Source organism: Vanellus vanellus (assembly GCF_965231255.1).
Source record: "Vanellus vanellus genome assembly, chromosome: 11".
Lineage (NCBI taxonomy): Eukaryota > Metazoa > Chordata > Aves > Charadriiformes > Charadriidae > Vanellus > Vanellus vanellus.
In genome coordinates this window covers 3,558,107-3,582,955 of record NC_138916.1, presented here as the reverse complement: position 1 = coordinate 3,582,955, position 24,849 = coordinate 3,558,107, and the positions used below count along the sequence as shown (strand labels likewise).

Below are 24,849 nucleotides of genomic sequence, written 5' to 3'. Positions count from 1 at the left end.
TGCGTTTGCAAGCCCGCCTTGATCTAGTCTGAACCTCCATCCTGCCGGTTCCCGTTTTACTTATTTGACGTGCGCCGAGATATTGGTGAACGATCTTTGGGTTATTTGGTTAATGACAGGTTTAGGCTGTGAAGAGCTGTCCTGACTTGGTAGATGACAATTGGCTCGGTTGGCTGTTGTGCCATTATTCTGGAGGAGCTTCGTTCCCTCTTGTTTATCCGCGTGTCCGCGTTAGAGATGAATGTGCCGAACTGCAGAGGACTTGCTTCGGGGAGGTTCTGGTGAATGAGAGGCTGAAGAGGGTGGATTTCACTCTGTTCTCTGTCCGTCGAACACCCTAATAGGCGGTAATAGGCTTTTGAGCACCCGGTGCTTTGATGAAGAGCAGGTAAGATCTCAAGGATGGCAATAACTACCGATGCGTAAAAAACAGCACTGCAGTTTGCTCGCAGAAGAGAGGAGGTGAGTAGTTCAGTCAAACAGAGCGAAGAATTCGTGGCACTTTGGGGAGCGGGACAGCAGCAAAACGACCTGTCAGCTTCGAAGTGAAACGACGTTGCCTAAAGACAACTTGGGAGTAGGGCAGGAACGTGTCTGTGCGTTGGGGAAGAAAAAGTACGGGAGAGTCAGCGGGGGGAGAGCTGCTGGTTGGGGCTCACCGGTGTCCCCGGCAGGCACGCGGGGTGCCGCGGAGCGTGCCAGCACCGCTCCGCTCGGCGCCAGCGAGTGGGGCCAGGATGCCGGGAGGACCACGGCCGTGTGGCATACGTTGTCCAAAATACTCCTGGCAGCGGGCGTGTGGGTTCCACGGAGGTTACGCGTGTCTTAGGCGTATTAAACGGAGAACGCTTTACTTTAGGGCTTCGTAAACGATTTAAAAAATCTGACCATGCATCCTGCTTTTTGCCTCCTTCTTCCTCCCACATTCCTGAAGCATCTCTCGGAGCTGGCTGTCGTCCTGCCCCGACTCTCCAGGAGGTTTTTTCTGCTTTCAGTGTCGGCAACTTTGTCCGAGCTGTGTGTAGGTAACGCACTCTCCCCAAGTCTGTTGTGTTCAAACACTGCATTTGTTGCGCTTTGCATCGCTCGGCGTCTGCGTGTGCTTTGGATGCCCGTACTAGCAACATCCTTGAAGCGGGACTGAAGAAATCGTCAACTTTTGAGCCGAGTATTTTATTGCTAACAATTAGGCTGTATTATTTGTGATTAAAACACAGCTGTACGTTTCATGCAGAGAGCTGAATCTTAATTCCACGTTCCTATCTCGAGATATCGGTCGCCTAAATGAACAGACAGAAACTCGCCCTACCCGCTCCTGGTGAATTTGGGGTCCACGGCGCTGGCAGGGAGCGGTGAATCGATTGCCTTTGTTAATCGGTGTGTTTTTTTTCCCAGGTTTTGTAGTGCTTCCCGAGCATGAGTTCAGAATGAAGCGGCGATTGGATGAGCAGGAGTCACCCGTGTACGCGTCGCAGCAGAGACGTATCACCAGCAGCACCGAAGCTTTCCAACACCAGCACCGCGTGCTTGCCCCGGCGCCTCCGGTATATGAGGCGGTTTCGGAGACCATGCAGTCTGCCACGGGGATCCAGTACTCGGTAACTCCCAGCTACCAGGTGCGTGTGCCTTAGCAGCGTCTCGGCTGCGGTGCTGCTGAGCCAGCGCCGTGTCCTTTCACGGTAGAATTCTCTATTTCAGACGTGGGTTTCCTAAAGAAAAAAAATCAAGATCGGGCAAAGTGCTTATCGCACATCTCGTTTTAAGCGCTTGCTGTAGGACGATCAGCTTCATTCGCGTCTACCCGAACACCCACGTGGTGCGACTTGGCTTTTTTGAACATGATTCTTTTAGCGGTTCTCTCGAATCACGGTCTTTGAATCTTAGAGGCAAGTGTGTGTGCAGGGCTTTTTCTCCGTTTTTCTGTCTGTTTTTTTGTTTTTTGTTTTTTTTTTTTTTCCCCAGGTTTATTCTTATGGTTGCCCCGTCGCAGGTGTATGATATCTTGGGTCACCTTAAGCTTAACAGACTGGGTCAGATCAGCATTTAGATTGGAGACTTTCAGGAAAATTGAAATATTTCAGAAAACGTTACCCCAGAGTCATTAGGTGGCACTCTCCCCTCTGCCAGCTGGGGAGAGGGAAAAAAAAAAACCAAAAACTTTGAGTGCACTGGAGATACCTCCCAGGGAAAGGCAGTTCCTGTGTTGTCTTTGCCACGTGTTTGGCGTGTTGCATCTTCCACCCATGTGTTGCTGCTGAGCTGCCCTCCCTGTCGAGTGCCTAATTTCACACACAGCTTCGTCCGTACTTCTGCAGAAGGGATGTTTGCGCTGATAGTAGCGGCCACAGAGCCTGCGGGCAGGGACTGGCAGCGGGTGTGTTTGTGCTGGCAGTCCTTCCTAAAAAGAGCTTGAATGGATCAGCGAGCAAATCGTTTTGTGTTCCTGAGAAGGCTTAAAAAAGTATATCCCATCTAAAAGAGGCTCGATTGGAAAACTAAGTTTGCGAGAAATGGAAAGTAATTTTTTTAAAAAAAAAAAATTTAAAGGGTGATTGAATGGATTTTCCAAATTAAAACTTTTCTGGTTTAGTGGATGAAGGAGGCCCGAAAGGCACGCGCCTTCTCTCCCTTTTCCCAGGTTTTCTAGGGGAGATAGCAAGCTGAGTTTTCCCCTGGGTCTGCTGGGGCCGGAGAGCTCCAGTTTGATTTCAAGAGTGTGGAAGCCCTGTAAGAGTCATTCATTCAAATTATTGCTTGTGACACTAAGCGGCTTTTTTAGAGAAGATGGAGAACCTTTACTCTATCAGACTGAAAACCCCATTTCATGCTCCCTTTCTTTATGTTAATGTTGGCGACTAGACAACCAGTGAGTCCGCAGGCTGGAGAGAACCTGCGCTTGCAACGTGTTTGCAGAGAGGGCTCTCCTCTCTTTGGAGTGTAGGATGAGAGTTGTCTTGTTTTGTTTTTAGACCTCCAGGCCGTTCTTGAAGAAAACAAAACACGTTTTTCGAGTCGGCCTGTTAACATTTGTGCCCTGGTTTTAAGTTCAAACTGACCGTTTTCTGCTCCCTTAAAATCTTAACTTGTGTCTCCGCGTCTGGGAAGACCGATCTTGCTGTGTCCCCTGCAGCGAGTGGAGGCGGCTGCGAAGCTGCGGCCATACGTGATGTCCTCTTTGCCTTTCCAGGTGTCGGCCGTGCCGCAGAGCTCGGGCAGCCATGGGCCAGCCATCGCCGCCGTCCACGGCGGCCACCACCACACGGCGCCGGTGCAGCCTCACGGGAGCCAGGTGGTGCAGAGCCACGCTCACCCCACACCGCCGGCCGTCCCCGTGCAGGGCCAGCAGCAGTTCCAGAGGCTCAAGGTAACGCCGAGCATCGCTGCCTCAAGTCAACCGACCTCTGCCTAAATCCCGGGGCAACCCGGAGACCTTTTTGTATTCGGTGTGTAGGGGAGACCTCCTCGCAAAGCCAGTTGGGGACCTCCTAAAAGCTTCCTCTTCGGAAAGCTGTTGAAGGCAGAAAGGGACTTCTCTTTCTGCCGAAGCCCTCTTGTTTCAAATACCCGTAATTAAAAAAAAAAAAAAAAAAGGACTTGCTGGGAAAAGATGGGGGGCAGGAAGGGAAAGGAGGACGTATTGATCTGGGTTTTCATACGAATGGGTTAAATCGCCAAAACATTTGGTGCTTTTCTGAACACATGGCTTATGTGGGTGGTTGCGTGGGAGTAGTTTGGGAGTAAGGAAGGCTCTATTCTCAGATAATGCGCTATAAAGTCCTTAAAAAAAGAGAGAACTCCACCAAAAATAACCCATTGAAGTGGCTACGTTTGGTTCAGCTCTAGCGAGAAGGCACATATATATAAACTGATGCCTATTTCTTAGTCTCTTCCAAATACAGTGCGAGTCTCTTCCAGTTTGGGTGGAACCCACTGCCTCGTTGGGCGAGAGGCTTCCTTTCGCTGAGTGTAGGGCGCTTCATTTCTAGAGACCCTTGAAAATGGTTTCTTAATGTGAGGTTCTTTCTCTCCCAGTGAACTCGATGGCAAATCCTCTGCCGATGTAAAACTGGGGCTTTCTTCCTTTGCTGTCGTTTAATTTCAGCCAAAAAAGAGGTCCTGCGCGTAGCTCTTGCAGCTGACGAGCGCGTGGCCTGGCTGTCGGAGGCGATGGCGACCCAGAGCTCTCGGTTTAGGCTGTGGCTGTTCTTTCAGTACATCTGCAAATGGGATGTTGGTACACCAACGGTTCATAAACTTCTTGCCGTTTGAGGTGTAAAACAATTTACCGCCCACAGTTGCCATTTTCGAAATCCTTATATGTCGAACTGAAATGTCTGGCTTTTAGGAAAAAAAAAAAAAAAAAAAAAGCGCAAGCGTGTACCTGGCAGAGATCTACTACGCGGAATATGTCATTTCCACTTTCTGCTTATTCTTAGGCTTCCGTAATAATTTCCACCCATGAATGCAGGAAAAATACTCAGTCTAGTTCTGTTTATCCTAGCAGTTACTTCAGTGATGGTAAATTTGGAATATGGTGTGGTTGGTTATTTTTTTTTTTTTTTTTCTCTCCGAGTAATTCTGCTGATCTGTGTTGCTTTTTTTTTTTTTTTCTTTCCCCTTTTTGTTTCTTTTTGGTACAGTTTTCTCTTGTGAGGCGGGAGTGGGGAGTGAGTATCTCTTATTCAAGCGGTGCTGTTAGTACACTAACCGGGCTCATGATCTTTTTGCTCCTTAATTCCCTGCCCAGGCTCAGGGCTAACAGCTGTGTTTTCAAATAATGCGTGTTTTGCAGAACAACGGGAGGTGGAATAAAAACCTGCTCTCTGCTAACATAACCTGTCTGGTCTGTCCCCAGGTGGAGGATGCATTGTCTTATCTTGACCAGGTGAAGCTGCAGTTTGGTAGCCAGCCACAGGTCTACAATGACTTCTTGGATATTATGAAGGAATTTAAATCTCAAAGGTAATAAGCTGCATTTTGCTTCTTCCTTGCGGGTTAGAAAGAGTGTACGGGGGCACAGAGCGGGAGCTAAATTCTGTCCTTCCGCGTGCAGAGTGACACAGCTCTAGCAGCAGTGTAAAAGCAGTTGCGCGCTTTCTTTTCTGAAAGTCAGACGCGTCCCTTCCTTCCTACTAAATCTCTGCGTAGAGCGGGAGTTCACGAGTTCAGCCTTGAATAGCTGATTCATCCGGTTGTCTGCCCGTTAATAACGGTCGGGCTCGGGACGAGATCTCGTAGCTATAAAATGCCGTCAAGGCTAATGAAATAATTCTAATGTCATTCTTAAGTTCAGCGATGTATTCGTAGGAATCGCTTTTGCTTCGTTTTCGTACGTTAGAGATGATAAGGTAAAAATTCCAATGGAAAATTCTTGTGTGGAGGACGCGGTGTGCCGCTGAGAGGGTCTTCGAGGACAGTGACACTTCGATCTTATTCCTCCTTCAGTATTGACACCCCCGGAGTGATCAGCCGCGTATCGCAGCTCTTCAAGGGTCACCCAGACTTGATCATGGGTTTCAACACCTTCTTGCCGCCCGGTTACAAGATCGAGGTGCAGACCAACGATATGGTGAACGTGACAACGCCAGGGCAGGTTCACCAGATCCCCACTCACGGCTTGCAGCCCCAGCCGCAGCCCCAGCCGCAGCATCAGTCGCAGCCTTCAGCGCAATCGACCCCGACGCCAGCGCAGCCAGCGCCGCAGCCGCCGCCTGCCAAAATCAGTAAGGTAAGGGGCTTTGAATGACACACGGGGGTGCTGCTGCCTCCAGCCGAAACTGGTAAGGAGCTAGAGGAGCGAAAAAGGAACTCCCGCCCTGCTTTTTCATAGTGGTCGCGGACCTGCCGGTGTTGCGCTTCTGCTGCTGCATTAGTTTCTCCTTTTCAAACTTCAAGGTGCGTCGTAGTTGACTTGACAATAATTCAAGTAAGGGTTTGGAAGAGCCTTGTTGCTTTCAGTGGGAAACTGAAGGACGCTGAGAGCATCCGGTAAAATGTACGCGTGTCATTCAAAGAGTGATCCAGCAGCCCCAGGGAAAAGGTCTCCGAAATGTGTTTGACTTTGCAAGAAGGGCTTCCTGGTTAAAGCGCCGGGCACACATTGCCTGCTTTTGCGTATATCGTCTCAGAATAACTGAAGTCCCAAGAAATTCTCCGTAAAACAGAGGCCATGATAAAGGTGTTGCTCTTGCTGTGAAAGCGCGCGTGTGGTTTCAAATGCTTGGGGCAATTAAGCCTTTAGAAGAGCTTGATTAGTTGTTTGGTAGATTCTGCTGAGACGTTCCAGAGTTCGTTTACCTGTGCCAGATGTCAAAGCTTTTTTTTCCAAAGAAGTAGTACTTGCTTTCAGTAAAGAGGTGACCGTCTCTTTCTCATCCCTGTGGGCTAAGTGGTTTTCTCCCCGTGTCGTCGTCACCCCGCAAAGAGTTGAACTATTTTTGCTGAAGCTTTAAAACGAACCTGAGGCACACGCCACGTATTGAGGTGAGATTTCCTTTCCGGGCAGGTACGGAAAGGCAGGATGTTGTAAGAGGATGCTTCTGGCTATCCGAAGACCGTCAGTAGTGAAAACTCCACGTAATACACGTTTGGAAGGTGACAGGGATGAGTTTTTCCATTTGCATTTAAAATTACCACCTCAAAACTGCTGCTAAATTTTCCTGTGGCTGTTAGGTATCTATTAAGTGTATTTAAGATAATTAATCTGAGCGCCTTATCTGCCTGCTCTTTGTCTCAATATTGAAAGAAATTCCAGCTTTCCCTTGCTGTTGCCTTTACGCATCCCAGAATTCTTCACTAGGGGTAACGTAACTTGCAGTGTTGGAGCAAGCCATACCCCTGCGTTTTGGCTGTGTTAAATTTTTTTTTTTTGTGGCTCTTGTCAGATTTCAGTCAAAAGCGATTAGCGAGGAAAATCGACTGTTAATAACAGCAGCTTGAATGGGCCGGGTGTTTTGTCTTCCCCATGAAGTGTCGTCTCTCCCGACCCGCTAAATATTTGTCTATTCATTTGCTTTGGATAGTTTCCTTCTGCTTAGTCTGTGCTTCTGTCTAATCTTTAAATTAATCTTTAAATCCCAACTCTGACCGCGAAACGTGACTTCTTAATTTTGGCTCTTAACTGCAGTTTCTGCTTAAACCGCCAGTAGGAAATGTTCAATTTAGGAAAGATGATGTGAAAATTCCCTAGACCTGTAAAGGGAATAATTGTTTAGTAGCAGTTTCAAAAGGCCAGTTTTTTAAGGAAGTGCAGCAAAAGTCGTTCAGGGCCAGGAAACGGGAAGAAGTTTTTTACCTGGATGTGGTAGCAGGAGATACCGTCCATCTGTGATATTCCGGCTCTGTTGGATCCGTGTCGTTCCACCATTGGCATCAGCTACGGTTACGTGCTGGGTTGATTCCTCTGGATATGGTGCGCGAGTGGAATAAAAGTGCCTTTATTCCAAACGTAAAGCAATCTGCTGATTTCTAACACGGCTTCTTTTCTTCTTAGCCATCCCAGTTGCAGGCACATACTCCTGCCAGCCAGCAAACTCCCCCGATTCCACCGTACGCATCGCCACGCTCGCCACCGGTCCAACCTCATACGCCTGTGACAATCTCTCTGGGAACCACACCAGCCCTGCAGAACAATCAGCCCGTTGAGTTTAATCATGCCATCAACTACGTCAACAAGATCAAGAACCGGTTCCAGGGACAGCCAGACATCTACAAAGCCTTCCTGGAGATCCTCCATACGTACCAGGTGAGTGTTAACGGTGCAGGTTTGAGTGTATGCATGTTTTTTTTTCTCTTTCTTTGCCGTGGGAGCTAACTGTGCCTCTCCAAGACTTGCGTTCAAGTCTTCTGCTGGATTAGCATCGGCCAGCAAGCTAAGCAGAGCTCTTGCAAGTGAAGAGATGGCGTAACAGCATGAAATAATAGAGTTTGGTCCATCATCTTTACTTTGCAAGCGTCTAAAAATTGCCTTTTTTAAAATCCTATTTGACATTTTTCCGTGAGCGTGGATCGGGAAGAGACAACGTGGCCATAGTACTATGTTAAAAGTAAAGAAACTTCTTCTTTGATCAGCATCCTACTAGTCCAGGGCTGGCTGGGCATTTAGCGTGATTCCTTAATTAAGATGCCAAGACCTTTGCTGTTTCACTCTTTTTTTTTCCCATTTTGTCACTTAAGTAGTTCCTGCGTTCTTTCTTCTGACGCTTCTCCTCTTTCCTATGACAGAAAGAGCAGCGTAACGCCAAGGAGGCAGGAGGTAACTACACGCCGGCGTTGACGGAGCAGGAGGTGTACGCGCAGGTGGCTCGTCTCTTCAAGAACCAGGAGGATCTGCTCTCGGAGTTCGGGCAGTTCCTGCCTGATGCCAACAGCTCTGTGGTGAGTCGTCTTGGAGATAGACTGGAACGGAGCTACCTAGCGGAAAGCCGTTTCTGGATCTAGCCAGAGTTTGGAAAAACGTGCTTTTGCCGTTTGGTTCTTGGGTTGGGTTTTGGGTTTTTGTTCTTTTTTTTGAGTGATCTTTTCCTGAGTGCGGGAATGGGGTCAGGGCGATAGACTGTGTTTTCTGGTCATAACTTGTCTTTTAAATACAATCCCTTTGCCTAAAAGGGTTGTCCTGAGACCGCGGTAACTGCAGTAGAATACATTGCTCACCTAGAGCTAGGAGGAGCAGGCATATTTGGTTTTTTGCCTGGATGTGTGGAACTCGGCTCTAATGGTCTTATGGGTTTGTCTCTAAATAAGCTGTTAAGTAAGACAACTGCAGAGAAAGTGGAATCGGTAAGAAATGATCACGGTGGCACAGTGAAGAAGCCACAGCTCAACAACAAACAGCAAAGACCCAACCAGAACGGCTGTCAGATCCGACGGCACTCGGGAACTGGAGCGACCCCTCCGGTGAAGGTAAGAGCGTGTGCTGCTCCTTCCACAGCCCTGTATTTTTTTTCTTTTTTTTTTTTTTTTTTTTTTCCCCAGGAGGCTGTGGCAGAGTGGGATGCGTTTTACAAGTCCGTGTGATTTTTCCCGGCGGCGCAGACTGCAGCTTGAGAACACGGGAACTAGTGCTTGCCTTTAAAATAAACTTTCTGAAGCCCTTTTTTTTTTTTTTATAAGCGCAAGGCTTCGTCTCTCGTTTTTACAAAGCGGTGGTGTTATCTGTAGCTGAGGGTAGTAATAATTCCTGACTTTCCTGGGGGAAAAAAAAAATAAAAATAGGGCTTTCCCCGCTTTATTAGGGTGCTGCAGAACGCATGGGGGTTGTTGCAATGGTCAATAAATCAGTGTTCAGCGATGAGGGGGAGATGTGGGGCGCGGAGGTCAAAGTCTGGGTAAAATCGCAAAATAAATTTGCCCAAAATCTGTAGCGGCGTCTCTAAGGCACGTGGGAAGATAAGCCGAGGGAAAGATAAAGGTGTGCCTTGAAAGCTTTGCTGCAGTAGAACTTGGAGGAGAAGCAGCGGAATCGTCTTTGCTCATCTTTCCTACGATAAACCGTATAATACAATGATGAGTGATTATTCTCGTAGCAGAGTTTCCCCCTTTTCAAACGACGTGCGTTTCGAGAAAGCGAGACTTCGTAGTGTAATAAAACGGGTCTCGTGGGCAGGTGGTTTAGTGTTTGTGCGTTAGGGACGAGTTTGCCTGCTTTTTTTTTTTTTTTTTTTTTGCGGATGGGGTATCTTGCTTTGTGATGAAAAGCGTTAGCGCGCAGAATCGTATCATTTAAATCCAGTTATTTACTTCCCCCCCTTCTGCACCTTCTCCTCCCCTTCAAATAAAGGGCAGCGAAATAAAGCGTGTTTTGGAAGCAGCTTTCGGCCTTTCCGAGGGTGTGGAGCACAGCGCTGGCACGGGGAAAAGAAATGCTTTTGCAATGGAATGCAAGAGAGAAAAAAAAAAATACGCTAATTTTAGGGAGGCATAAGACTTAAAGAACTGGGTGAGAGATAGGAAAAAACCCAATTTATTTTGGTAATTTTGAAAACTAGTTAGAAAAGTGAGATACGCTACAAGCAGCGACGGTTTCAGTCGACTAGTTACAGGAGAAGGATGCAACAGTGTATTAAAAATATTTGGAGTTCTGTGCTACTGATTAACCTTTAACAGATTAACTTGTGACAGCCGCTTTCCTGCAAGTTTCCTTACAAAAAAAAAAAAAAAAAAAGCCACCTTTCTTTTATTTGAAAGCAAATGGGGGGGTCGGGAAGGGGAAACCCCGTGTGTGATAGAAAATCAAAATCTGGCAACTCGCTCTGCTGAACAGCCCTTTTTCTCTTTTTCTTTTTTTTTTTCTTTGCCTTTCTTTCTTTTCTTTGCCTTTCTTTCTTCCGTTAACAGAAGAAACCGAAGCTGCTTGGTTTAAAAGACCAGTCTTTGGCGGAAGCCAGCAAACACGGCGTGGGGACAGAATCTCTCTTCTTTGAGAAGGTGAGAAGCGAGGCTGGGAGGAAGCCGTCTGGCCTCATCGATTCGTATTCTTAGCGTGTATACATCTGGATTTTTATCTCGGTGAAGTATGTGGTGTATATACCGCCCTGACAACATTTATCAAATTGACCTCAGATGTATCGTGTGACCTCTAAGTCAGATCCATTGAATTTTTATTTTTTTTTTTTTTTAAAAAAAACATTGCTGATCTTTTTTTACGTGGGTATTTGTGTCTTTTCCCCAAAGGTTGTTCTCCAGTTTTTCACCTGCTGCTGATGCAGTATATTTGCAGGATAGGGAATTATTTTTTTTTTTTTCCCGTAACACCACACTCCAAATTTTTTATTTTTTTTTTTTTTCACCTTTATGAAATCCCCGTACAACCGATGATGTGCGTGGCGTGTCTTGCTGTGTTGGCACAGCTTGCTGTACCCATCCGCGACCAGCTGCCTGCAGCGTGGGAGCTCCGTTTACGGAGCAGCTGATTCATGTCGACGTTGGGGGTTTTTTTGTTTGTTTTCTTTTTTTTTCTTTTCTTTTTTTCTTTTCTTTTTTCCCCCCTGAGAGATGAATCTAATTAATTGCACGGTTGTTACCTGTTGCTGGTTTACCGCGCAGAACGAATGAAGGATATGTGGGATGCTTCCGAGTGGTACCTTGGTGTCTTCCCTAAAATGTCCATACATTTCCTTACGGCTCAGAGGGGAGTATACAGTGAACATAAACGAGTAATATTCATGTGTCGATGAAAGTCTTGGTTGCTCCCTGATGATGCGGTGCATTTTGCAGCGTGCTGTAGACCAGCTAGTGGTAACTGGGAACCAATCTATTGCTCGGAGGATGCGTAGGTGTTAACAGGAGTAAACCTAGAAAGCCCTGCTGTAGAATTATAACCGTAACGACAAATATCTCAGTGATGATAGATCCGATGCCCGATGCCTAGATGCTAACTGTTCTCGTGGGAAAGGTAATGGTGTTGGGATGCATCCTTTGGTTTCCTCGTACGGCAAAGATGGGGGGTTACGGAAGCTGCCTTAGCTGCGGTAACCCGGGCTGTAACGCAGGCGGGGGCTGGAGCGCTGTTAAGAACCCAGGGCTCAGCTCTCTTTCCCCTGCACCCGATTTGCAATATTCTCTGGTGTTTAAGGGCGACCTGGGTGGGTTTGTGGTGCTGCCGTTACGCCTGACGTTGCCCACCATTCCAGCGTTTTGTAATCCAGCTGTTAGGGGGTTCTCGGAGGGATTTCATTCTTCGCTTGCCACTCCTTTCTTCAGGGTAACGCACCGGGCGCTGGCGGTGCAGGGCAACACCCAGCACGGCGATGGCTCACGTCGGGGTCTGTTTGTCTGTCCCTGCGTACGGGGCATGTCCCCCTCTGTTCGGCTCACTTAAAGATTTGCGTTCCCATTCCCCGCGTAATCTCCGTGCATCGCGGGGAAGCGCAGCGTTGAATCCGGGTCTCCCGGACGGCGGAGAGCGTACGCAGCTTGGTCTCGCCCTGACAGCGACTGTGTTCCTCTTGTCTTCCCTCTCTCTCTAAGGTCCGCAAAGCTCTGCGTAGCACCGAAGCATACGAAAACTTCCTTCGCTGCCTGGTTATTTTCAACCAGGAGGTGATCTCCCGGGCTGAGCTTGTGCAGCTCGTTTCTCCGTTCCTGGGGTAAGTGGCGCCCGTTTCCTTACGGGAGTTCGAGACGTTTAATCCGTTTGGTCTGTTTCTGTTGCAAAGCCGGGACAGAAACGCTGACCTTTGCGGTCGTTCAGGGGAATGCATCTCGTGTGGTTGCGTGGCACAGAGGAGGAGGAGGAACGCCGCTCTGGGAGCCGGGCGGTGGTTTTTTGGGCCACAAACTGCATCTGAGATGGAGTCCCCCTGCGCTGCCCACTTCCTCCGCCGTTGGTCGGCTTGACTTTTTTTATCTGGATAGCCTCCCGCTGCTTAATTGTCCGTCCACTAAATGATTGCGGCGGTTGATGTGTGGCAGTGCATTCTCTGACCTCCCGTTCCCTCCAGCTCAGCCCGAGTGTCACGACTGCACGTGGTAAGGTGCCACCTGCTGCCGTAGGGGCGGGAAGATCCCGGTAGTCCTTGGAAAACCTTCAGCGGTAATACTGCAGCAGGTGCCGCGTGCTTTAGGCTTTCGGACTTCTCCTTTATTGGAGCAGGACAATAAGGGCCCGGCTTCAGTTTTTTTTCACGCTGTCCCACGCTGCCCTCCTCTATTCCTGATCCGAGAGGAGATGGGAGAGGGATTCCTAGCTGCGTCTCGGCAGGCTGGCAGCGTTCGAGAGCAGTGCCGGTACTGCTTGCCACGTTTCTTCCTTTTTCAGAAGAGCGAACGGAATTATTTAGCAGCCTGTTATTGCAGTCTCTTGCTCTAGAATCACAGATTACTTCATTTGAGAAAAGAGCGACTGTCTAATTACATAGGAAATGTCACCTAAAAAAAGAGTGCTGATACAGACTCACTAAAATTCCCCAGAACGCAGCTGAATTCTGTCCTGAAGCCAAAAATAAGGAGTACTACAGTTTCAATAGGAATTAGGACTTCCGTAATTGCCGGTAGTGTACAGAACAACTCTGCATTAATCAGCTAACACCAACCGATATCCTCTCATCAACTTTGGGCAGCAAAGATTAATGTTCCTTCTTCCTGCGAATTGGGTTCCTGGTTCCAAGGGAGAAAGCAATAGCAACGTAAATTGGGTTCGGGACCCCATTACATCAGCTACTGTGCAAAGAAACTGCCCCAAGGAGCTTCCACTCTCTCCGGAGCTCCACTGGAATTAGTCGGGCATCGGTAGGATGCTCCCTTTAGCTAGGAAAGGCGAAGAATTTGGGATTTCTCCCATCTTCTGTCTGTGCTCATAGCTATAAGGGTGAATATCTGTATTGGGAAAGGTATAATGCCGTTTTCTTACTCTGGAGTTGGACGTTATCTTCTGTCATGTAATGAAAAAGCAATAAATGAGCAGTGATTCAATTAGCCTCAGTAACAGGTTCGATTCCTCATATCGCTGGAGCTTTGCGGGAGATAAGAGGAGTTGAACAGATGCGATATTTTAGACTAATAAATTCTTCGGGAAAACTTTTCCCTACGAGCCAACTTGGCCCTTGCAGGCAAAGGCTTCTCCAGGATTTGTGCTGGTCTGTGCAGCCGGGGGAGTGGAAGCGATTGCTCAACGCTGAAGTGTTTTGCCGTGCACTTACAGAACCGCTTTGCGGTTTCTTCGTGCTGCTTTTGGAAAGGAAAAGTCTGTTTTAAGGTTAAGAACACCGGCAAACAAGTAAGGACCTGGCCTGGGTTCGCTGCTGGGCTAGTTTGGGATGCGACCCTGCAGCGGTTGCTGCTGCCCACACAGTGAAAGCTTTGGCTGCTCCTCCTCGCTTGTCACTTGTCCCGCGGGGACTGTACCCCCCGAGGCGCGTGGAGGATGTCTTGGTCCTTGTCTGCGCATCCCTGGCAATCCTAAAGCACCTTAGTCGCACCGAGAGCGCGATCCACCGCCTGATCGGCAAACGGGTACTCGCTCCCCGTTTGATGGGGCTTTGTGGAAGCGGGATTGAGCAGAGAGGGTCCTCTCTCCCCAGCCAGAGGGTCTTCTTGGACACAGTCCATCTGTAGCAATCAGTTGTAGCTTCAGCATCGCAGCTCAGCGCCGTTTGATTTCTACTGAGCTAGTTTTTGCACTTCCTTCATTTAATTTAATTTTTTTTTTTTTAGGAAATTCCCAGAGTTGTTCACTTGGTTTAAAAACTTTCTGGGGTATAAAGAGTCTGTTCACATGGAGACGTATCCGAAGGAAAGGGCTACCGAGGGGATTGCCATGGAGATAGACTACGCCTCCTGTAAAAGGCTGGGCTCCAGCTACCGAGCCTTACCCAAGAGCTACCAGCAACCCAAGTGCACGGGGCGGACTCCGCTGTGTAAAGAGGTAAGATGCTCTCGGCTGGGAATGGCGTGATAGAAGAAGGCTATTCCCGGCCATATCGGAGGGATGGAGCAAGGACGAGTGGAACAGAAGAACAGGATGGGGATTTGATTTTATTGTTGTATGCCTGCGTTATGCTGAAAAGGTTCCTGGGGATGTCGGGGCACATCTGCTCTCGGACAGCTGAGTTGCGCTGCTGCCGGCCGGGCACGGAGCAGCTCCCGCATCCAGGCGCGTGTGGGTGTACCGTCCTGGCTCGGCGTCATCGCCGTACCTGTTGGAGCCGGAGGTGAGCACGCCCCGAGGTGTTCCTCGGGGTGAGTGAGCGCTCAGCACTCCTGCAAACATCTGGATGGCGGCCAGAAGCTATTGCACGGGGTGAGGCGTTGGTCTAGGAATGGGTTATGCCGGAAGGCGGCTGGGAGATGCGATACCCACGTGGCTTTGGTGGTTGGCATCAGCTCTTCTCCGGTGGTGCTTGTCAAAAGAGTTGCATAAAGCGTTGGGGGTAGAACAGCTGGAGAAAAAAAAACCCAACAAAATAGTTGTGGTGTTTAGCTGCTTAAATAAAATGTGGGAGCGTTAGATACGTACGATGGTTTACGTAGTACAACGTGTGAAAAGAACATTAAGATTACAAACTTAAAGACTCGACGTAGGAAGTGACAGAACCAGTTTTCTGTATGATCTGAATGTGATCTCAGGGCTCTTCTAGAAGGCAGTATGTCGTTCCAGATTATCGTTGCCTTTTCACCCACTTAATTCCCACTTAAGTCTGCTTTCGGAGTTGTCTCTTAGTCCAACCTTAAAAGGAAATTAGATGGATCTTTAAGGTCCCTTCCAACCTAAACCATTCTATGAAATTATGTTTTCGGTAGACAGATTCTCCCGCATATTCCTCGCGTGCTTCTGTCTTTCTACCTGAAATGCTAAGAAGACCTCTTGTCTTGAGAAACTGTGTGTCGCTTTGGGAAATGGGCTCCCTACAGGGGAGCGGGAGCTGCCTTGGTCAGGAGTCAACGCTGGTCTCTTGACAAAGTGCTGAAGGTTCAGATGTACTTTGTCGTTAATGTGCTGTAATGACCCTTTGATCAAAGCGGGTATGGCACTGGCTGATCCCGTTCCTTCGCTGCTGTTGAAGGGAATGGTTTGGAGGTGAGTGAGCAGGGCTCTTGCTGAAGGCCAGTTAATAAACATGTCGGTGAAGAGCGTTCGCCAGAGCGGAGAAGAACCCCAGGAATCCCTTCCATGGGTGACTGCAGTCAGCAGCGGCGCCCGCAACAAACAGTGAGGAGATTACTGTTTGGGAACATCACGGGTTTAGTGTCTTTGCGCTCCTTGAGAGATGAGGAGGACGGATGTGGGTGACCAAGTCACGCCGTTAGCGGTGGTGGTCGGTGTTCAGCTGACGTGGTGGCAAGATAGTGAAAACAACCTGGGCAAGAGACAATTGTAAATTGGTTTTGTTTTTTTTTTAATCCAAGTCCTGACACGTCTCTCAAGAGTGTCTTGTGTGATGCAGTTACGAACTTTTCTTCCTGCGAGAATCCGACGACTCAGTTGTTCAGGCTTCAGGTTTATGAAAACTGGGCCTGACTTTCAAGACTGCCTGCCGAAATCTCGGTTTCTTTGCCTCTTTGAGGTTTTTGTGAATGCTCTGTTCCTGTTTTGGAGGTGGTGAAAGCTGCAGGTGCTCAGCTGCTTTGTCAGGAAAGGTATGGAGTACGGATTTATATTCCAAATTAGCCTTATTCAGAGGTAGGAACCACATACTGTCTTAACAGTCGTGTTCGACGTGATGACCACCCGCTGTTGTCGGTGGTGAATCACACGCAGTTGACTGATCCGAAGTAACAGAAAAGCTCCTTTCGCCTTTCTTTTTCTCTTCCTTTGCAAGTTTTTTTTTCTCACAGCTCCAGCTAATGAATTTTTCAGGCTACCTGGACGCTTCGGGTCTGGCTGTTTGGGGTTCTCTTGTGGATGTCTGGGATTTGGAAGGGACACGCGGTTTTTCCGACTGGGGGATTAGATCCTCCCATCAGAAGACTGGGCTCGGAGTCGGCCGAGCGGACCCCCTCGGAAGGCTGACCGTGACTCTTGTCTCCCTCAAAGGTTTTGAATGACACCTGGGTCTCCTTCCCATCCTGGTCCGAAGACTCCACGTTCGTGAGCTCCAAGAAGACGCAATACGAAGAGCACATCTACAGGTGCGAGGATGAGCGTTTTGAGGTAAGTTTGTTTTCCCTTGATTCGTGTCTTGGGAAGCTTGGGGTTCCGCAAGCAGTTAATGATCTTGTTATAATTATACTTTTAATACTACTTCTTAGAATCTGTTTTTATTGTGTGTCTGTCACCTGGGTTTTTTGGCATAAAAGCTTGTGTTCTCTTAACGCAAGAAGCAGCGGCTGCATAACCACCTCTCGCTCCAAGCTGCCGCCCCTGCCCCTCACTTTCTGTGCAGAGCTCTTCGTTCACGCTGCTCCAGATGAAATTGTTCAATGGCCAGCATATAACCGACTCATCTTTTTCTGTTTTTAACTGCCCACGTAGCGCACGAGAAGGTGCATTCCCCTGTAATAATCTGAAAAGAGATACGTACGGGATGTTATGTGATTGACATCTTGACTAGAAGTGGAAGTTAGCTTGGCAATTACCTGAATACGCTCAGATTCAGCACGTCCTCTTGTAGAGTAACTGTCAATTGTGTTCTGTTCCCAGGTGGAAAATGTAATTTCCTAACGGTATCGTTCTGGTAGCCTTTAAATTCTTACGCAGTATTATCTAGGTAGCAGGTGAAATATAATTGGATTATTTTAGAGCAGCCGAACATGGAAAACCGCTGCTTGAGAACATCTTGTTAAACATGCACGGCTTCTTGTTTCGTGTCACTTGAATGTTAGCCTCTGTGAAGTATCGCGTTTTATCTATTCAACGATGGCTAATGCACCGTTTGCTTCAGCTGGATGTTGTCTTGGAGACCAACCTGGCAACGATCCGCGTCCTTGAGGCAATCCAAAAGAAACTCTCGCGCTTGTCGGCCGAGGAGCAGGCCAAATTCCGGCTGGACAACACTCTGGGTGGCACTTCGGAGGTGATCCACCGCAAGGCTCTCCAGAGGATATATGCTGACAAAGCGGCTGACATCATCGATGGACTTCGGAAGAACCCATCCGTGGCTGTTCCCATCGTACTGAAAAGGTACTGGCTGCTCTAGCACCCTGCCCCGGGGGGCTCTGCTGGAGAATAACTCACCGTACATGGTCCAGATTTATGTAAAAGAAGCTAGTTTCTGCCTCTAAAGGGTGTGACCTCCGCAAGGCTGTAATTTAAGAAGTGCATTTTCTTTTCTGGTCTTTTGCTGTATTTCTGAATAATCACCTAGAAAGAGGGAATTACCCTTCGGAAACAAAAACCTTACCAGCTCAGCTAGTGATGTGTAGAGCTTTTTTTTTTCTCCTCTTATACCTCGTTTCTTCCCCGGTGTCGGCATCGTGTGTGAGATGAGGACACTGTATTGTGTGGACGGATCCAGGGCTAAATTTGATCCCGTTCCAAATCCCGTGGCTGTACGTGACTGTGGGCTCAGATTGCGGTGACTGCGTTACCCTCAGATTCCCAGGCCGGTTTCTGTTGTCAACCTCCCTTTCCTCGGTCAAGAAAAGGGAGTGGGTGCTGTGGCTCCTTGGGGAAGCTCGTGGAGGTGTGTAAGGAGGAGATCAACTCTTCCCATCTCCGTGGGACTGTCACCCCTGCGTCTCAGGGCTCTGAGAGCCGGGGGTACCAGCCTTACCCAGCGTACCTGCAAGGTCACAGCTTCACCACCGTGCTGCAAGGACGCTCGTCCCGTGAACCGGGTCTTGAGCTTTACTGGAGCTTGCTTTGCTCGAGACACTGAGTCGAGGTTCAGGAGTCCATTCTCAGGAAGCTCAGGTTGCTGCAAGGCGATGACTTTGTTAATTATCCAAACTAAGCTGCCCCTTTTCGGCAGCTGGAGAGCTGGGCCAGCTCTTGCGGCTCTCCCGTCCCGTCAGCCCCTCTCCCCGCTGTCGACAGCGGGGTTAGAGGGACGCTACGCCCTCCAGCTGTCCTGGCATGCCGCGAGGGGAAGCACAAGCCTTCGAGCTACTTAATCGCGGAGCTGTGTTACTCAGACGTGAGAGAAGCCCAGAGGGGTTCATTCAGAAGAGCGTGTGCGGGGTGCCTCTCCTGTACAGCTCCCTTCTGTGGGACAGCTTTCGTTTATGCCCGTTTCACGAGGAGTTCAGCTCTTCTCAACGCTGGCTGGGAACCATGGGCCTAGGTTTTCCATATATGCTCAGAGCAGCCCTCTTAGCCCACCTTTGTTTTCTTGATCCAAGGTTAAAGATGAAAGAGGAAGAGTGGCGAGAAGCCCAGAGAGGATTTAATAAAGTCTGGCGAGAGCAGAATGAGAAGTATTACCTGAAATCTTTGGACCACCAGGGCATCAACTTCAAGCAGAATGATACCAAGGTCCTGAGGTCAAAGAGTCTCCTCAATGAGATTGAAAGCATCTATGATGAGGTGAGATGGTCACCAATAGTTTCCTTCCCTCAAGCTTATGTAGTTTGCAAGTGCGGTTTCAGTTCGCTCGATGAGGGAGGAGGTCTGCGCCACTGGCGGAGGAGCTTTCTGAAAGAGTCTTGGGTGGAGGGAGGTGGTTGGGACTAATTTTTGTGCTGTGTTTCTCGTTTGTAGAGGCAAGAGCAGGCTTCAGAAGACAACGCTGGAGTCCCCACAGGCCCACACTTATCACTAGCCTATGAAGACAAGCAGATCCTGGAAGACGCTGCCTCTCTCATCATCCACCACGTGAAGCGGCAGACGGGAATCCAGAAAGAGGACAAGTACAAAATCAAGCAGATCATGTATCACTTCATTCCAGACCTGCTGTTTGCTCAGCGAGGCGAACTCTCGGATGTGGAAGAGGAGGAAGAAGAGGAAATGGATGTGGACGAAGCTACCGGGGCTGCAAAAAAGCACAACGGCGTTGGGGGCAGTCCTCCTAAAACCAAGCTGATGTTCAACAACACGACGGCCCAGAAGCTGCGGGGCATGGATGAGGTCTACAATCTCTTCTACGTGAACAGCAACTGGTACATATTCATGCGGCTGCATCAGATCCTGTGCTTGCGGCTGCTGCGGATCTGCACCCAGGCCGAGCGGCAGATCGAAGAGGAGACGCGGGAAAGGGAGTGGGAGAGGGAAGTGCTGGGCATAAAGCGAGACAAGAGTGACAGCCCCGCCATCCAGCTGCGCCTGAAGGAGCCTAGTGAGTGACTTCTGGTGGGAGGTTGGGGAAGAAAGATGCTTCTCTTCGTAGCGTGTTGGCAGGGCTCCCTTGGTGTCTTCAGGCATGTTACAGCGGTGACGTGACGGGGGGGATCTCTCTTTGGGCAGCGATGAATTGAGGGAGGAGGTGGGAAGGTGTGGGGTACGTGGGACTCGAATAGCAGAATGGTAACGCACAGCAATTATTTCCCGAGAGCTTTCATTTTACACTGGAGTATCTAAAGTATCCTTGAGTTCCCGAACTAAAAGCTTTTTTTAAAAGTCTTTCAGAAGTAAAGGTCTCATGGAGGAGTCTAGAGCTAGAAACCAAGAGATTGTGAAAGTACCTGTGGCCTTAAAAGAACTCATTTAAACGTCTATAAAAGCCAAACTTAAGTCTATCCCAGTAACTCTTCAGCTTGACTGAGTAGTCTGAGGACCAAAACTCAAAGCAACCCCTCCTGGGGGCGGTGTCTTCATCTCTCCCGTTCTCTCTTGCTTCAGTGGACATCGATGTCGAGGATTATTACCCGGCCTTCCTGGACATGGTGCGCAATCTCCTGGATGGGAACATGGACTCGTCACAATATGAGGACTCCTTGCGCGAAATGTTCACCATTCACGCCTACATCGCCTTTACCATGGACAAGCTGATCCAGAGCATCGTTCGACAGGTGACTGCCAGCAGAGGCTGGAGGGTGGATGGTCCGGGGTAGAGAAAGTAGCTGGGATGTTTGCTGCAGTGACAGCCCAGACTCGTATCGGAGGGAGACTGTTGTATGCCGAAATGGGGAATTTCAGGGGTAAGCAGGTAAATTCTGGGTGTTTTTAACCCAGCTGTAATACTGATGTAAAGAGATGTGGTAAAAGGTAATTTCTGATGTATTTAAATTCTTGAGAATATCCTCTCTCTGCGTATAGAGTTGTCCCTTTGTTTTCCAGAGGTTTTAAGATACAAGTATTCAATTTCAAAGTATCTCCTCCAGAGCTAATATTGCTTTAACTTCAGGAAAAAAAAAAAAAAAAAAAAGAATTAAATGGCATTTAAATAATTTCTTTCCTCTTCACCAGTGTTGTAGGAGCAGTGCATGGCTTTTCTAAAAAGCTTTGTGTCTTTTATCTGGCTGTTTGAGTAGCTCATTTTGGCTGTTAAACTCTAGTCCTTTTATTGGGCTGGTAGGAAGAATGTGTGACCAAGGGGAAAATTCTTCATGTGCCTTTTTGTAGCGTAAAGAACAAAAAACAGACAGAAGGGGCTGGAAGTGGAATGGTTTGAAAGGCCTTGCCTCTTTCAGAAGGGTAGTGCTGCTTTTCAGAAGCCCTGTACTTCAGTCCAGAGATTAACTGGAGTTCAATAGACAGTCGAGCGACTTTTGGTTTTTCAACTTGCACAAAACAAGGATTTGATACTAATTCTCCCACCCCTCTGCTCAGGCACAGCAGCAGCGCCTTGCTGTGGCGGGGATATACCATGTCTTTTTAAAGATGCACTGCTTTTTACATAACAGCAGGGATCATCTGCAACTCAAAGAAGCTATGAAAAATGTAGCCTTAACCTCATACTTTTTCAGCCTTTTTTTTTTTTTTTTATTGCTTGGGCTCATACCCATGGTTATATCTTTGTTTCTTTATGTCCTGTGCTGATGGACGTGTAGCAGACTCCCCGATGAACGCCTTCCCCCCCGTTCTTCCTTTTTTATGCAGCTCCAGCACATAGTGAGCGATGAGATCTGCGTGCAGGTAACAGACCTCTACTTGTCGGAGAACAACAACGGAGCAACGGGAGGTCTTCTCGCTTCCCAGTCTTCTCGTACGCTTCTGGAGGCCGCCTACCAGCGCAAAGCTGAGCAGCTCATGTCAGAGGAGAACTGTTTCAAGGTAACGCCAGGCTGCGAACCGCGGTGTAAAGGCAGCAAGCGGTAAGGGGGGGATGCCTCTAAAGGACTGGTGCTTCTCCCTTCTTAAAAAAAGGAGCCTTGTTTAGGCACCCGAGAGCCCCGAGGGCTTTCTGTAGCTCTGAAAATGGAAAGGAAGGTTTTGGTGGCGTGTCCCCAGCTTTTGGCACGTCGGCGAATGCTTCTGTAAGAGCCCCTTGGAAATGAGGTCTCAAGCAGAAATACATTTCCTGGGGCAGCGAGGAATATCCCTTGTGTTTCACCACGTCTTTGGGATGTATCGTATCGACTGCTTTGCTGTCATGGGTTTTAAATTTGTTAGCTCAAACTTCCCCGTTTCTCTCGTGTCTCAGCCTTTGTCGACTGTGGGGACATAAGCTAATACTGACTGGGCGTTAAATCCTTGCTGACTGCATACGTTGCTAAATAAACCTGCTGCAGCGTGCTAATCAAACCCGTACTTCCTTCGCCCGAGATGCAGGAAGTGGTTCAGGCCCTTTCTGAGCGAGTGAAGTACTTTGGATCAAAGCCTGCCTGTATAACCTCTCTTCCCTTGCCTTCAAACTTATTTTGGGGGGCTGAAGAAGGACCCGCACCACTCCAAAAACAACAACAAAAAGAAAGATTTTTCAGAAAGATTTACAATTTTCCTGTTCCTCAAAGGCTGTGTGATTTGGCTAGTGTTTTCCCTTTGCTGTCAGGCATGTGGGAAGCAGTTTTTTCCCTTTAAAAACCTATGCCAACTTGCTTCGTCCTCCCTTTGCCCCAGTGAAAAGTGGAGGGTGTTTTTTTCCTATTTGAAAGCCCTTACTGAAGTCCCTTCTGCCTTCTCTTTGTAGCTGATGTTCATTCAGAGCAGAGGTCAAGTTCAGTTAACCATTGAGCTGCTGGACACAGAAGAGGAGAACTCTGATGACCCTGTAGAAGCAGAGGTAAGAGCGGCTTGTCCAGAGAGCTGGCTGTGATGGTCAAGGGTGGAGGGTCTCCAGTTGACTGTTGTTGTGGTCCGTTAGCACAAGATAAGGAAACATCAAGAACAGGCTGTAAAGCTTTCAGCGATGCAAGTAGGCAAATCCTCCTTGGTTTATTTTGTATTAGAAAACCCTCAAAACCGTATAGAGAAACGTTGTACCTGCCTTTTGGGGGGAATAAGATGCACAGAGCCTCCACAAGTGTGTGTTCATCAGTAGAACTTCCAGCTTAGCCTCCTTAACCATCCCCTGGTGTTTGGTGGGAAGGCAGTGGCTGATCTGTGCTCTGTGCTCCCTTCCAGCGCTGGTCAGACTACGTGGAGCGGTACGTCAACTCCGATTCTACCTCCCCTGAGCTGCGGGAGCACCTGGCCCAGAAACCGGTCTTCCTGCCGAGGTGAGTGGCCAGGCTGTGCCGTGAACCAAACCCCGACGGGCTGTGTCTGGCCGTAGAGGGCAGAGCCGACTGCACTCCGTCACAGTGCTGGGTGGTCGGTCTCACCTGTGCTTTAGTGCTACGACGGATGCCATTATTACCCTGGCAACGCGGTGTAGCGGTACCGTGCTGCTCTTCATCCTGAAAGCAGTTGTGCTCCAAGCTTTTGAGGAGCCAGCACAGATCCACCAGCTACGTGCAGCCTCGCAGTGCTAAAGGGTGAGCGCTAATTCCAAGAGGGGTTTCTCTGGTTTGCAGGAATCTGAGGCGGATCCGTAAGTGTCAGCGTGGTCGGGAACAGCAGGAGAAGGAAGGGAAGGAGGGAAACAGCAAGAAGTCCATGGAGAACGTGGAGAGCTTGGACAAGCTGGAGTGTAAATTCAAACTGAACTCCTATAAGATGGTGTACGTGATCAAATCGGAGGATTACATGTACAGGAGGACTGCTCTGCTGAGAGCCCAGCAGGTAGGAGTGAGCAGAAGGACTGGGGTGGGTGGCTAGTGGCTCCCGGGCCCCCCGCTCCCAAAGGTCAGGTGAGGACAGACAGATGAAATGTCCTTGGGGATCCTGGTGGGTAGCATATAGCGGTCTTCGTAATCTTATCTTCCTCAACCTTAAACTCTCATCGTCATCCCATCTCTCCTCCCTTCTCTCCAGAGAGTTTTGTTATGGTAGGACAGTGGCGTTGACCATAAGCTCTCAAATTTCTTCCAGGAGGTACTTCCCGTGGGTGGTGTTCTCCCTGTTTTAGGGAAGACCTGTTTTCTGCATGTTCTTGTGGTGACACGTGAGACTGCGTGTTCTTCCAGGGCTTCCTCAAAGAGGAATCAGAGTGCAGAGCATCAAACGCCTTCTGTCCCCCTGGATCCCTCTGGGTACCATCCCCTCAACATCTCCCGTCTCCACAGTTCCGGAGAGTGGGAGTCCTCAGGTCACTTCCGCATGGCACAGTGCAGCCGATGTGCAGCAGCAGCTCTAGAAAAGCTGTTTTTTGTGGCAACGATGGGAGTAGTGAGGTCACCCATACAGAAAAATCCCCGTGGGTGTGTCTTGCAGGGCTTGGAAGTCCTGGACCCAAGGGACTACGACATCTGCCACCTAGCAGTCAAAGCTTGTGATTGCTGATTTAAATTGGAATTTGACTTTTTGAAGCTACTTATATTTGCTTTTGCTTCTCTGTGCAAAAAGTAACTGTTGGGGCAAGGAAAGGAGGATGTGACTGGGATAGGTGGGGACTGGAGATGCAGGAGGGGAAGGGCTCCCGGCTGTATTTCAGCTATAAAGGTTGGGGTTTAATCAAGATGAAAACAGCCTGTGGCTTCAGATCGGCCAAATTCCGACGGGTTCGGTTGGAGAACGCTGATTTGGTCCTCTGAACGCTTTGACACGCGGTTACTTTTCTCTTCCCGTGGGAATATTTCCATCCAATAGAGAAAACCATTGGAGCTTTAACAGCAAACTCCAGTTCTAGTCTGGCTGTTTAGACTTGAGGTTTGAAATACTTCACTGTAATTCTATTATAATCTATTCAAAACACAATATTAAGCAGAACGCCATTGCTCAGGATGTGAAAGAAAGTGAAACCTGCTAGACAGAGGCAAAAGTTACTGCCTGAAGCCACTAGAAGCAGAGGTATCCAAGAGGCTCCATCAGTAGTACTCTTGTCTATAGCTGCGGAGATTGTATTCGCTTTATTAAATTATTTGCTTTTCCGAGCGAACCGCTGAGAAAACTCACTGGGAGGTGTGGGAGAGAGGTGCGCACTGCGTCCTGCCTAGCAAATCATCCTTCACAGCTCCGTCTCAGCCGTGTATTTAGACTTCTAAAACAACTGTTTACCATCTGTTTCTTGCTGATGAAATACAAACAATAGGTTTATTTCGTTAGTTGTAAAGTAA

General features: G+C 48.6%; 1 protein-coding gene across 1 annotated transcript in view; it reads left to right on the top strand.

The window, feature by feature from the left end:
- SIN3A (SIN3 transcription regulator family member A) overlaps positions 1 to 24,849 on the top strand; it is a gene marked incomplete at its 5' end in the record, with an annotated part of 29,146 nt that overhangs the window by 2,451 nt on the left and 1,846 nt on the right. The window contains 19 exons of the mRNA XM_082488941.1: positions 1,396 to 1,616; positions 3,131 to 3,364; positions 4,856 to 4,962; positions 5,446 to 5,728; positions 7,493 to 7,744; positions 8,224 to 8,376; positions 8,743 to 8,901; positions 10,336 to 10,425; positions 11,968 to 12,086; positions 14,152 to 14,362; positions 16,472 to 16,588; positions 17,319 to 17,557; positions 18,718 to 18,901; positions 19,076 to 19,649; positions 20,153 to 20,322; positions 21,353 to 21,526; positions 22,383 to 22,475; positions 22,817 to 22,911; positions 23,209 to 23,416. Coding sequence (XP_082345067.1) covers positions 1,396 to 1,616; positions 3,131 to 3,364; positions 4,856 to 4,962; positions 5,446 to 5,728; positions 7,493 to 7,744; positions 8,224 to 8,376; positions 8,743 to 8,901; positions 10,336 to 10,425; positions 11,968 to 12,086; positions 14,152 to 14,362; positions 16,472 to 16,588; positions 17,319 to 17,557; positions 18,718 to 18,901; positions 19,076 to 19,649; positions 20,153 to 20,322; positions 21,353 to 21,526; positions 22,383 to 22,475; positions 22,817 to 22,911; positions 23,209 to 23,416 — 3,683 coding nt within the window. The remainder of the gene's footprint in view (positions 1 to 1,395; positions 1,617 to 3,130; positions 3,365 to 4,855; positions 4,963 to 5,445; positions 5,729 to 7,492; positions 7,745 to 8,223; positions 8,377 to 8,742; positions 8,902 to 10,335; positions 10,426 to 11,967; positions 12,087 to 14,151; positions 14,363 to 16,471; positions 16,589 to 17,318; positions 17,558 to 18,717; positions 18,902 to 19,075; positions 19,650 to 20,152; positions 20,323 to 21,352; positions 21,527 to 22,382; positions 22,476 to 22,816; positions 22,912 to 23,208; positions 23,417 to 24,849) is intronic.